General features: G+C 31.7%; 1 protein-coding gene across 2 annotated transcripts in view; it reads left to right on the plus strand.

Moving 5' to 3' along the window:
• Positions 1–1,317: 1,317 nt before the first annotated feature.
• The window catches only part of LOC129231561 (nocturnin-like), a 93,002-nt gene continuing 80,190 nt past the window's right edge, over positions 1,318–14,129 (plus strand). Inside the window, exon 1 of one of the 2 annotated variants that reach the window (XM_054865916.1) lies at positions 1,318–1,850. In XM_054865916.1, coding sequence (XP_054721891.1) covers positions 1,726–1,850 — 125 coding nt within the window. In that variant the 5' untranslated portion in view covers positions 1,318–1,725. Of the gene's footprint in view, positions 1,851–2,029; positions 2,039–14,129 lie in introns of those variants that run through there. The other variant, XM_054865918.1, reaches the window with a different exon arrangement.

Consider the following 14,129-nt stretch of genomic DNA (forward strand, 5'->3'; position numbering starts at 1 on the left):
AGTCTTGAAATTAATTTGTTAATTTTTATTTACAAAACTAACTTTACAACTACTTTTATATTTCACTGTTTTTGGCAATAATTAAAAACCGGATTTTAAGGTTTTTTGAACCTTACATCACAAGTACAGTTGTGCGGGTACAGCTAGTGTTTAGTAAAATTTACGTAAGAGGAAGTCCGTATATATATATAAATGATGTCACACTTTTTTCAACACATTTGACACCCTACCTCTCTTTGTCAGAAAGTTTCACACTTAGTCTCACGTCCTCCACTTTCTTCCTTTCTCAAAACTCACGCAAAAGTACAGAAAAATCTTGATACAAAAAAAATTTCATTTCAACAAAATGTCTTCTGTCACTTATTGTTAACCCCTCCCTCCTCCCGTCAAAAACTCGCAATTTCGTGAAACTCGTCGCCCTCAAAACCTTATTTGTCGAAGATTTCTAAATTGGAACACATGATAAATTAATTGAATGGCAGGGATGCCCACGCTGGGGGGGGGGGGGGAGAATATGACTCAAGTTGGTGCCATCAAAATGTGGGGGGAAGGGTATTTTTTTAAAGTTTACTTATTTAAGTGTTTTTGTTGATTTTAATTATTTATTTTATTTTATTCTGTTTGTATTTTATTTCACTTATTCATTTAGTTTGTGTGTGTGTGCGCGCGTATGTCATTGGTGTAGCACAGAACTTTTCAAATAAAATGATAATAATAATTAGAAATAAATAAATTAATACTAAAAAAATAAAATTTAAAAAAATGAATAAAAAAAAACTAAAAAATAAAAATAAATTAATAATATTTTTAAAAAGTAAATTAAATAAAAAAAGATTTAAAAATAAAAAGGTAAAGAGTGTTGGAAAAAAAGGGGGAGGGGGGATTGCGCCATTGAGCTTGGGGGGGGGCACCCCTGTTGAAAAGCATGGATAAATGACTAGAGTCAGAGTCAAGCCAATTTTGGGGCAAAGGAGTTAGATTAGGAGGCTTTATAATTCCAGGAGTCGGCTATTTTCCCGCCATGTCCGCAAGTTTTCCAGGGCTACGAGTTCGGAGTCGTACTGATTTTTGGGTAAAGGAATCGGAGGCTTTGCAATTACAGTAGTCGGAGTCAGACTTTGTTATCTTCCCACTGACTCTGCAACCCTGAATTAATGTCATCAATGTCAATTAAAAAAAAAAAAAAAAAAAAAAACACTGAACGGGAAGGAACTACTAATTTCTCTCATGAACGCTCCACGCATGAGGAAATACAGACACCACACCGGTTCTAACCTGTAAAAGACGTCAAAAAGGAAAACTGTTGAAAGGAAAATCAACCAATTCGGGAAATACATTGCGAAAATTTTTCAGCTTATGTTCCAGCTCAACCACATTGCGCGGGGTTATGCAATCGCACAGCTGAGAAACACGTGAACGCAGAATGAGAACGAAGCGTAGAAGTACCTCTGTTGTAAAAGATGAAAGTCAAACCCTAAAAATAGGAACAAACATTTGTACTCCGGTCATGTCTACGGCCTCGATGCTTTTATCACGAGGACTCATCGTTTGTTTTGTCGGACATGCCCACGAGTTCCCGAGCTCCCTTTCGCCGGGTATGATGCAATAGGTGTCTTGGAAAGCGCAAATTATGTAGACAAGTTACTGTAATCAAGCTGAGTTTAGCAGTGAGATGCACTTCTTTTCTAAGTGGTCCTGACGATACGTTTTATTATTATTCAAAAAATGTATTCGAATTTGTCTCTTATTTTTAAGAGAGTGGTAGTGATTTTGCCGAAAATTTCTGTTGTTGAAATTTCGGCGGCGTATCATGCGACAGGTGCGCTTCGAAGAGTTACTCTTTTAAAAACGTAAGTAAATTTCATTATTTTTTGATCCAACGAATTGATCCCTTAAATGAGAGTTAGAATTTTAAAGTAGTTGGTTATTTAATTTTGTTGATATTGTATAAGTTTATGATTATTGATAAATCAGTTTTTGAAATTTCCGTGTCGTATCATACAACAGGTGCGCTTCAAAGAGTTACTCTTTTAAAAACGTAAGTAAATTTCTTTTTTTTTTCATCCAACGAATTGAGCCCATAAAAGAGAGTTAATATTTTAAAGTAGTTTGGTTATTTTATTTTGTTGACATTATGTAAGTTTATGATTAGTGATAAATCAGTTTTTGAAATTTCTGTGTCGTTTCATGCAACAGGTGCGCTTCTAAGAGTTACTCTTTGAAAAACGTAAGTAATTTTTATTATTTTTTTTAAATTTAGCAAATAGAGATCACTTGGGTTGGCTATTTTACATTTTGTTGACATTACATAAACTTATGAATACTAATAAGTCTGTTTATGAAAGTTCCGCGTCGTTTCATGTAGCAGGTGCGCTTCAAGGAGTTGCTCATTTACAAACATGAATAACTTTGATTTTTTGATTTAAAAGATTTATTTTTTGATTTGGAAAAAACAAACAAACTTTGAGCGCATGTGCAAGAGTTTAATTTGAAGTACTAGTTATATTACATTTTTTTGATATTATAAAAGGGGTTTGAAAATATTTGAGGTATTTTAGTAATTTTCAAGTTTAGTAAAATAGCAAAAACATATTTTATAATTATATCACTATCATATCAGCTCATTTTTTATGCCCTTCTGAAAGGTTGAAATAATTATTTCTGTAAATTTGTTTAAAACTCTGTTCTTATCAGTAATGTTAAATCAACTACCACCGTTCATAATAGAAATTTATTTGTCAAAACATATATAATAATATTTGGTTAATGAAAATTTCATGCAAGTTTAGTTAGACTTCATAGAAAATTCGTTGCATTGTTTTGTTTGCCTTTCGTAACTATGTTGATAATTTCACAAACAAAAATTCTTAAACATATTTTTGTTTTAGTTTAAATATTGTAGCAATGAGAAACAGATAAGAACCACAAAAACTGCTCCATGCGAATTAATAATTTAATAAAAATAATGTTTGTAAAAAAAATGCAGTTTTCATCTCTGATGAAAAATTACCACTAATGTTTGGAGATTTATAATGTTTTAATTATTGTTTATTTTGGTTTTTCATTAATTTATCTATGGAAATCTTTCAATCAGTTGATTTATCGTGAAATACTTATTAAATATTAATTAAAAAAAATTAAATACGGAGCCCCAATCAAAAAAAAAAAAAAAAAAGCAGCAACTAATGTAGTGTGGTGTAGTGCCTTGAAGAAAGTTCAAAATTGCGCAAAAGAAAGTGAATAAAGCAATAAATAGGTACATAAAAAATAAATAAAAGTACAAATAAAAGCTACATCTCGAGAACTGGAGCTGTTAATACCTATTTTTTTTTCTTTTGTCAAAATCTTATTATTGGATTCTGGAAATATACAATATTTTTTATGAGTATCAAAATGTATAAAACCTAAAAATGAAAGAAGGAACTCGTTAAATATTTTTTTAGTATCATTAATATCTGAAAAATTATTGTTGTTTTTGAATTCAGTTCGTTCAATTTTAAAAGTCTTTTTCAGTTTGAATTGTAAAAAAATACATTCGCCATCAATAAAATAGTGTATGAATGCCTGAAAGTTTGTCATTTCTTTTAAGCTACAAGTTTCACCTCTGTCGATGCACTCCTTGTTGTAACTGGATGGATTCCAATAACTGTCTAGGTCAAACAAAGAGTAATTTGGGATAGTTCAAGGTCATTCTTTTAATATCGAGATAACGTGAAGGAAACTCAAAACTGAATCAGATAAATGACGTTGTGGAAATGAATATTTCTGCTTGAGACAGATTCGAAAAGATTACTTCAGCAACACATCAAAAAAGAATTTATAAAACAAATGAATACTATATTTAACAAAAGCGCAAAGTAATCGTTGGTGAAATTTAGGTAAAATTAAATGTATTTAAATAAAAGTTTGATACAAAAATAAAGATAGTTAAGTCGGTAATTAAAGCGCAAATATAAACTTAATTTCGTTGCTTTTTTCTTAATTTGCAATTCAGTAGTGTGCATTTTATCGGTGCGCTAGATGAAGATTTATTAAACGAAAGAACACTCAAAGTGTTCTTCAAATCTCAGGCGATAGGTCGCCTGGCGGCTAAAAAAAAAAAAGCATTGCAACTAATTTTTCCAGAACGAGAGAAAAAAAAAAGCAACATAAATATAATTTTAATCTAGTAAATTATCACTATTTTTACTGACTTAAAAATTCCTTGTAAAGAAATAGCTAGTAATAGCAAATTTAAATTAGCATTTATGCAAAAATTTAAAATTTTCAATTATCAACATATTTTCTGAACAACGTAGTATTCACATTTGTGTTTTTTTAGTAAGTTGAAATTAAAACTGAATCGATAACTTAGTTATTTAGTCACCATATTAAGTTCTCAAAATGGGTTATCATTTTTGGACGATTCCTTATCTTAACCCTCATAAAAACCTCCTCCTATAATTTTTCCCGAATTTTGACGTGCTTATGTATAAAAAAAAAATTTTAACATTTACTATGAAGTTGTTTTTATTTTCAAATAATTAATTAAATGGTGTTTGTAAGAAACAAAATATTTCGCACATTTCACAAAATATGCTTTTTTCAAAAGAGCGTAATATATAAAGCACATGACACTAACCTTTTATGGATAAAAAAATCCTTCAGTGGAAGAAGCAGTAAATATTTGTGAGAGATATTAATAAAGCATTCAATGGTGTTCGTACGATAAAAAAAGTTAATTCCACACACTTTACAAAAGATGTACTTTAAGAGCGTAAAATTTACTGCAAATGATACAAGCATTTGCTGGATAAAAACTTATTCCTTACTTTCCTACTAATTTTAATGGATATGCTATAAACATTTTCTAGAGTCACTAAAAATAATGAATTCAATAGCGGTAGTAAGAAACGCAAAGTTAATTCCATACACTTCACAAAAGATGTATTTTAAGAGCGTAAAATTTAGCACATGATACAAGCATTTTCTGGATAAAAAATCCTTCAATTGAAGAAGCTGTAAATATTTGTGAGAGTCATTAATAAATCAATAAATGGTGTTCGTACGATACACAAAGTCAATTCCGCACACTTTACAAAAGATGTACTTTAAGAGCGTAAAATTTAATGTACATGATACAAGCATTTTCTGGATAAAAACTTATTCCTTACTTTCCTACTTATTTTAATGGATATGCTATAAACATTTTTTAGAGTCACTAAAAATAATGAATTCAACAGTGGTAGTAAGAAACGCAAAGTTAATTCCATACACTTCACAAAAGATATATTTTAAGAGCGTAAAATTTAATGCACATGATACAAGCATTTTCTGGATAAAAAACCATTCAATAGATATGCTACAAACATTTATTAGAGTCATTAAAAAACTCTATTCAATGTTGCTTGAAGGAAACACAAAGCTTATTCCACACACTTTACAAAAGATGTATTTTAAGAGCGTAGAAATTAATGCACATGATACAAGCATTTTCTGGAAAAAAATCACTCAATAGAGGAAACTAAATAGCTGTGATAGTCAGCTTAGAAAGCTTTCTGGACAAATATTTACTTGTCAAGGTTAAAGAGATCTCAGACCAGTAATTCATTTCTGTTTTTCTGTTAGTGACCCACTTTCAAATGAGGACAGGCGTAGGAAAAATAGAGATACTATGCTTTAATAATCTGTGTTTCCACTTTTTTTACATATAATGGTATTTAATTTTTTGTCTCACTTATTTATTTTTCAACTTGTTACTTTTTAAAATGTCTTCTGTGTCGATAGCAGTACTTCACTACTCTTTTTTAAAAAAAAGTTAGTATTTAGCAGCTCGTTTGCTATTAGCTCTTTATGAATCAAAAGGCAAAAGAGCTTTTCGTAAAAAATAGAAATTTCAGGGAAACAATTATTTCAATTAATAATAATTAAATAAATAAAACAATAACTAAATAAAAATAAAATTAATACGTTTTTCAAAACTACTTGAGAGATATACATGACTTTTTACTGTGTGTAAATCAATCACCTAGTTTTGTAGTATCTTTCTTATTAAATAACTTTATTCAAGACTTAAATGAAAAATTAATCAGCCAAGCTAAGCAAATGATTTTTTTAAAAACCATGTTCAAACTTCAAAAAAGGGACGAATTAACTTATTTCCATTGAATTCATTAAATCAATCCATCATTCAAAGCTACAGTAAATTCCCGATTATCCGCGGAACTGGGTGGCGCAAGTGCCCGGATAATAAAAATCGCGAATAAACAGCAAAAAGGCTAAAATGAGGGACAAATAAGGTAAAAATTTGTTCTTTCTCAAAAGCTTGACTATATTGATGCATAATACTTTGTAAAAACAGTGAAAATATATACGGTACAGTAAAAGTTTTTCGTATTTTTGCGTGACAACTTAATATCAATAAGGAACAATGTACAATGAAGAACAATGTACAGTGAGACCTGTGTAAGTTGACCACCTGCGGTGCACTACTTTAGTGGTCAACTTAAACAGGTGGTCAACTTACAAAGGTTGATTTATATGATAAGGGCTAGTTCCGTGTCTGAGAAAAGCGGTCAACTTAGACAGGTGGTCAACTTACAAGGGTGGCCAACTTCACAAGTTTTACTGTATGTACAACGAAGAAAGGACAAAAAATAAATAAATAAGCAAATAAATAAGTAAATAAAAACAACCGAGTTTAAATTTATATTTTTTTTTGAAAAACGAGCCATTGTTTTTTCTTTTTTTCCGCACTGAAAAAACATGTTTCTGAGTGTTGATTGACTCGCGGATAATCGGGAGTTACTGTATTTTATTCTTCCTGCCACCCAAAAAGGAAGGATGGGAGCAAAACAACCCGTGAGTGCGCATACTAAGGGATATAAATTTTAGATTTCAAAAATAAATAGGAAACTTATTAGAAGCATCTATAAGCAAAAGATAATAAATGTCAAAATTAAAAATTTCGAGATAAATAGTCGGATTGATAGGTGAAACTCTCCTCTGGGCTCTTCAGTAGCCTTGGTGTAAGCGGTGCTTTACAGCAAAAGCAAGAAATGTTATGAATGAAAACCTGCATTGGGTTTGAACTTCGCCCTTGTTTTACGCAAAACTTAAAAAAGTCCTCTAATGCCCCTTAACTTCTCGCTGCCTCCTTTATCAATCACTTTTTAAAGATTAAAAACAGTGCTTGAAGTATCTTACGAATGATTGGAATGAATTGGCGTTTTTCTTGTCAGAAAAACTTGCAGAAACCGGTTCATTCGGAATCCAAACTGTAATCTTATTTATCGGCTATAATTTTATTTTGAAAAGTTTGTTGCACTATGCCACGTAAACACAAACATAAACAGGTTTAATGCGGGGTCGTTTTAACTCTTGCCTTTTTGTTATTGTTCCGATTCCTACTGGTTTGTTTAGCAAAATAATTCCTTATGTTTTAACGTACTATTGTTGTGTCAAGATGTTATGCGTTTAAACAGCGTTTCTCAACTTTACGATCCAGTTTTCAGTTATAATTTTCATTTGCTTCTCTCATCAAAAATAATATTGTAAATGATAATACTTTCCTGAGCATGTTGGAATAATTTTTATCCTGGTAATGGCAAAGAAGAGGAATTTTTAAAAGTAATTGGTGACTGTTTCTTAGATCAAGTTGTAACTCAGGGAACTCGAGAGGAGGCCATTTTGGATCTAGTTTTTTGTGACATAGGTAGTTTTGTTCAGGGGTTGAGTGTAGGGGAGCATATTGGAGATAGTGATCATAACAGCATTAGGTTCCGGGTTAAATTTGAAGTGTGCAAAGCTGATAATTTTAGGTTTGTGCCCAATTTCAGAAACACCGATTTTGTTGCACTTAGGCAGAGCTTGAAAGAGGTCAGGGTTGGAAAATAGCGACGTAGATCAGCAGTGGACGGAATTTAAGGATAAACTTGCTAAAACCGTTGGGGACTATGTTCCATTTAGGAGAAAAGGTGTTAGTACCAAAATTTGACCCATGTGGTTCTCCAGGGAGACTAAAGAAGCTCTTAATTATAAGCAAGCCACTTTTCGTAAGTTTAAAGAAACTGGTCAGAGTGCGGAGAGGCTCCAGCATGGTAAGGCAAGGCAAAATTTTAAGTATTTGGTACGGATTCAGAAAAGGGAATTGGAGCAAAGGCTGGCAGATGACATTGATGGGAACCCTAAGAGGTTTTTTGCTTACGCTAATTCTGGGAAAGCTCGAAACAGTCAAATTGGGCCTTTGGTTGATGAGTATGGAAATTTAATCCAAAACGATAGGGATATTGCAAATGTTCTAAATAACTTTTTTTCCAGTGTGTTTAACGATAACTGTATCTCAACAGTTGACACTAACAAGACACAAGCTATTATACAGCTTGAGGATTTTGTATTTTCCAGGGAGGAGGTTTTATTTCATTTGAAAAAGATTAAAGCAACTAAAGCTCCGGGACCAGATAATATCTATCCAAAAATTTTAGTTGAATGTGCAGAGGAATTAGTGGATGTTATTTTGAATATTTTCAATGCTTCTTATAACTCGGGGACGGTGCCAGAGGACTGGAAGCTGGCTAACATAACGCCACTCTTCAAGAAGGCGTCTAAAGGTATTGCTGGGAATTATAGACCTGTAAGTTTGACTTCGGTGATTTGTAAGATTTTCGAAACTTTGATCAAAATTAAGATCATGATGTTCTTAGAGACTAATAGTCTGTTGACTAGTTTGCAGTATGGTTTCAGGAAAGGTAAATCCTGTACTACTAATTTATTGCATTTCTACGACAAGGTTACCTCAGCTTTAGATAACAAAAAATGTGTGGATGTTGTTTATATTGATTTTCAAAAAGCTTTTGACAAGGTACCGCATGTTGCTCTTCTCAGCAAGTTAGCTGACATTGGAACAGGAGGAAAAACTTTACTTTGGGTTAGAAATTGGCTTACTGGTAGGAAGCAAAGAGTAGTTGTGAGAGGAAATCATTCTAATTGGAGTGATGTTTTAAGTGGGGTTCCTCAGGGATCAGTTTTAGGGCCTCTTTTGTTTATTATATTTATGAATGACATCAATGAAAATATTTCTGGAAGCATGAATTGTTTTGCTGACGATGTAAAAGTTATGGGGATTGTCGAAAATGAAGAACAAGTAAAACAGCTGCAAGAGGATTTAGATCATATTACTAAGTGGGCAGATAAATGGAGTATGGCAGTTAATGTAGGGAAATGTCAAGTGCTACACTTAGGTCATGGAAATAAGCGTATGAGATATCGTCTACAGGGTTCAGTCATAAATCAGGCAGAAAATGTTATGGATCTGGGTGTCTTTATAAATCAGGGCTTCAAGTTTAGTCAACAGTGCAGTATTGCTAGTAACAAAGCCAACAAAATGCTTGGGTTCATCAATAGATCTATTTCAAACAAATCTAAGAAAGTTCTTCTGCCTTTATATAGGAGTTTAGTAAGACCTCATTTGGAGTATGCTGTTCAGTTTTGGTCGCCTTATCTGAAGTAAGATATTTTTGTATTGGAAAGGGTTCAAAGAAGGGTAACTAAATTAGTAAGGGGACTCTTAGATTTAGATTATGATACCAGACTTAATAGGCTTAACATGTATAGCCTGGAGCAAAGGAGAGTCAGAGGGGACATGATTCAGTTATTTAAATTTATCAAAATGAAAGATGTAAATGGATTAAATTTTTGCGGGGAAAGCAGGACAAGGGGTCATTGTTTTAAGCTATTTAAATCTCAGGCTAACTTGGAAATCAGGAAAAACTACTACTTTAGCAGGGTCGTGGGCACTTGGAATAGCTTACCGGAAGTGGCGGTAATGAGCAAGGGAGTGGATAGCTTTAAGAGGGCCATTGATCTTCATTGGAGACTAATTAATTGACTAGGACCAGCCTAGCTGGGCCCAGAGCCTGTTGCTGGTCGTCACATTTGTATTTGTATTTGTATTTCTATGTTGACGCTAAAGCTATGATGTTTACTGAAAACCTACGAAAAAAAATATGATTTGTTTTTAAAAACTAAATAACAAAATTCCACAGCTTCCACTAAATAGTTTTTTTACTCGATTATTCAGTTAATTAACTGAATGTAGATCCCTGTTTTCTTTCATGAAACTGTTATGCTTGTCATAAATTGAAATGTATTATGTTTCCCACTTATTCTATTACATTGCAAAAAAAAAAAAAGTTTTATTGCTTCCTTGAAAATAACAACTTTAATTCCATCATCGAAGCATTGAGTTTTCGCTCATGAATTTAACATTAATATCGTATATTAGATTCACAACAATAACAATGAACGAGCGAAAATAATAATGTTAAAACCAATTAGTTTTTAGATAATATTTAAATAGAAAATCAACTAAATATTGTGTGTTTTATTTCTTATTCTGTCAGAACACGTTTTGTTTTTCTCTTCTTTCCCGATCAATTTTTCAACATTTTTTCGTTATTTGCGCGTCACCTTTTCAGAGTTATCACACACTTCAGGGGGTGGGTGGCACTGCATTGGATGAAGCACGTGTTTTAACTCAACATTTCCCTCCCATTTAAATGCAGCCGAATGCTGAAAAATTTATCTTAGCAGCTCTTTGTCAAAACAGGACTGCTCTAATGTTTTTTTAAAAAGAAAACTTTGTTTATTTCTTTTCCTGAAATCTCCAATTTTCGTTTTGCAAATAAATCACCCGCTTTTTCTCCCTACGCCTCAGGAAGAGCTGATATTCTTAGCCACAGACAGAGTTGAACTTCTGCTTGAAAAACACTGGCTAAAAGTAAGGGTCTAAACTCTCTTTGAAATAATTTTGATTTTAGGATTTAATAATGTTATTATGTTAATTGCAGGATTACTGTAGGAAAACTGGCAGTTTAATTAAATTAGTAATAATCTAAATAAGAGTTCGTTGTGTTAAAGTCAGAATTTTGTGTTATTTGTTTCAAATTGTGAAATTAAAAATAAAAGCATTGAACTTCTTTAAATTGCTCCTGAACTCCGTTTTATAATTTTACAGGCGTAATTATTTATTGTTTATTTGATAAATTAATGCTGATATGATTTGTAATGCTAAATTTAATGTTAAGTTTTATTGTGTGTTGGTTATAATCTGGATCTAAGTTTGTAGCGGGTTAGCTAAAATATCCATATGTTTGGCATATAATTATAGTGAAACATTTAGCTATGTTTTTAAAAATAGCGTACGTTTTTCGATTTTAGAAAAACGCTGTATTAATTCATTGTACACACTTCGAAATTTAAGACGGTTAAAACTAGGCTTAGAATTTCATTGAATAATGCTTTAAAATTCAGATTTGAAGTCATATTTAGGTTAGATAAAAAAAAAAGAAAAAACTTAAAACTTTTATTAGCTGATTGCGGCAATATTCCGATCTGAATCATCGCAAAAAATAATTGATTCTGCTTAATCAAACATATATTTCAGTCGATCTAGCAAAACGCACTTCAACTCTTGTCTATGTTACACAGCAAATTCAAATTTTTTCCTCATTGTGATGTGTTTTATTAGTAGAGGTCCCCTGTCAACACTTTTAAATACCACCTAAATTAACTATGGCTTTCGAAATATTATAAAAATAAGCATATGAAAATAAAGCAGTTCAATTATAAATGATTTTACTCAAAATTTATCTCACTTTTTTTGTTTATGTATTTCAAATTCTTCAATAATATAGCCTTTTTTTCGTTTCAAAAAACAATGAAGTAACTTACTTGTGTACATTTCTGTGTCGATGTTAGCGAGAAGTTTGCTCTAAGTGAAAATTGAAAGTATCACCGAACCGTTTGACAGTAGGTATATAATTTTTATGAGTACTGTAGTTTAGACTTAGTTATTTTCTGTGCGCTATTAATTCAATACAATTGACCTGTTATAAGGTATTATATATATATATATATATATATATATATATATATATATATATATATATATATATATATATATATATATATATATATATATATATATATATATATATATATATATGCTGCTTTGTTATATACGGTTTTGAGTTCATACTCTTGATGCAATTTTATTTTACAAAATCAAAAATGTGTAACTTAGGAATACACTAGTGCATTTTCCGATTTTATAGAGCAAAATTAAAAGACGTGACACAAAATGTTATGTTTACACAATGTTACTTGTTATGTTTACAAAAAAAAAAAAATGTTATGCTACAGTATGTAGCTTATTTGCATTTCTCTCTCTCTGTGTTTTCTATAATATTAATAATACTATATATTGTTCTCAATCTACTAGCACGGGTGTGACATTTTTGCGTATATATATGCACTTTATTCTTGGATTTCCAAAATTTGATTTTTAAATTTTTATATATTTGAATATAGCGAACCGTTATCCATCAAATATACAGTATCACTTTTCAAAAAAAAAAAAAAAGTATATTTCTAAAAACAATATTTTTTACTTGCTACCGTAGATCCACAACACGGACAACTCATTTAATTTTAAGTACTCAAAATGTCTTTTAAAAGGTTAATACTTAACTTAATGATACGTTTGTTCCTTTTGTATTCAAACGTGTAAAAATTAAAAGCCAAGTTTCAAAATTCTGGGAATAAAGCGTAAATACTTATGCAAAAACGTTACACCCGTGCAAATGGATTGAGCGATTAAAAAGGTAAGAGTAATCATTTCTGAGAAAAAATCTACCTTTTGTTTTTGATTTTTCAAAAAATAACGGCATAAGTTTGTCCAAAAAGGAATAAAGAACTATACAGTGCTGCAAAACATGACGAAAAAAAAGAGCAATTATAATAATGTCTTAATTATCGTCGAATTGATTTCTCCCATTGCATTGTAGCGTATGAGCAAGTATTGTGCTTATTCAAGCATATATTGTTGTGAGAAATGGAGGACTCTTTTATGTGTTTCTTAAGAAGTATTAGAAAACGATGGATCGCATTGTTAGTATGTAAATAGTTTCTTTCTCGCGGTTTCCGCGAGGTAAAAACTGTGACATCTGTTTCTCTCCTTGAATAGGAATAAGCTTATTGTGGATTAATATTATCATATTTTTTAGTTTCCGCATCGAAGTTCTAACTTTTACGTTTTCAAAAATGCATTCTAGATGTATTTTTTAATAATTGTTATGTTTGTTCCTGATGTTACTGCGTAGTAGTTATTCACACATTATTCGCAGAATTAGGGACAGGCAGCCAGTCATGTGGCACCACTAACAAAGGAAGTCATCACCAAGAAAACTTCGAGGCCCAATATCTCCAGCAAATGAGGGTACCTGGACTTTTCGATGCGAAGATGAACTAGGAATTTAATTTTGCAAAGAGTGTTCAAATACATTTTTTGGAAGTCAAAGCAATTTTTCATATGATAATGATCGTTTTTAGCGGAATTTCTGTTACAATAGTTAAAACAGTCTATGCGAGCCTCTCGTTTTTCTTATTTGCATGATTTTATTTTTTGTTAAAGCCCGACATAGTTGTTTTGTAGTAAGATGCTGGTCTCTTATGCCCAAAGCAGGTTTGAACCTGGCTCCAGTCGGTGTATTTTCAAGATGATGTCATGTAATTATATAGCATGTAAAAGATCCCTTGAGTTCTCATTTTTCCTGGAGTGTTCTTGGCAAAATTAAATTCCTCATGCAGTTTCGCATCTATGAGAGCCCCAGTGCTTCCATCTGTAGGGGAAACGGGCATCAAAATTCTTTTGGTAATGGCATCCGCCAATAGTGGTGCTACATGAAATAATGGAGGCTACATCGGGGGATCACACTAGGTCTGCCAAACGTTCTGTCTCTAACGCAACCCCTTTAGAAGGAGAGAAAAAAAAGTTTAACTCATAAACATAATTTCTAATTGAAAAATCTGTCTGGTATGATGCCTTATGTTTTAAACCGTTTAACTAGGAACAGTGGGAGGAAGTTCCAATGTTAAGCTTTTCGGAACCCTTGCATAGTGGCATCATTTGAGTTTGTCTAGTTGAACCAAGGAGGACAGAAGGTTCTCCTTGAGTTGAATAGGCTTCAACATAATCTGCCTATTCACTGTTTCTCTCAGCTCAGCAATTATATGTTTTGTGCTTTAAAATAATCAATTAGTATCGTTACATAGTCTTTAAAACTTATTTTTGAGGTTATCAAGCTGAATGG

The sequence above is a fragment of the Uloborus diversus genome, chromosome 10 (genome assembly GCF_026930045.1).
Source record: "Uloborus diversus isolate 005 chromosome 10, Udiv.v.3.1, whole genome shotgun sequence".
Taxonomy (NCBI): Eukaryota; Metazoa; Arthropoda; class Arachnida; order Araneae; family Uloboridae; genus Uloborus; species Uloborus diversus.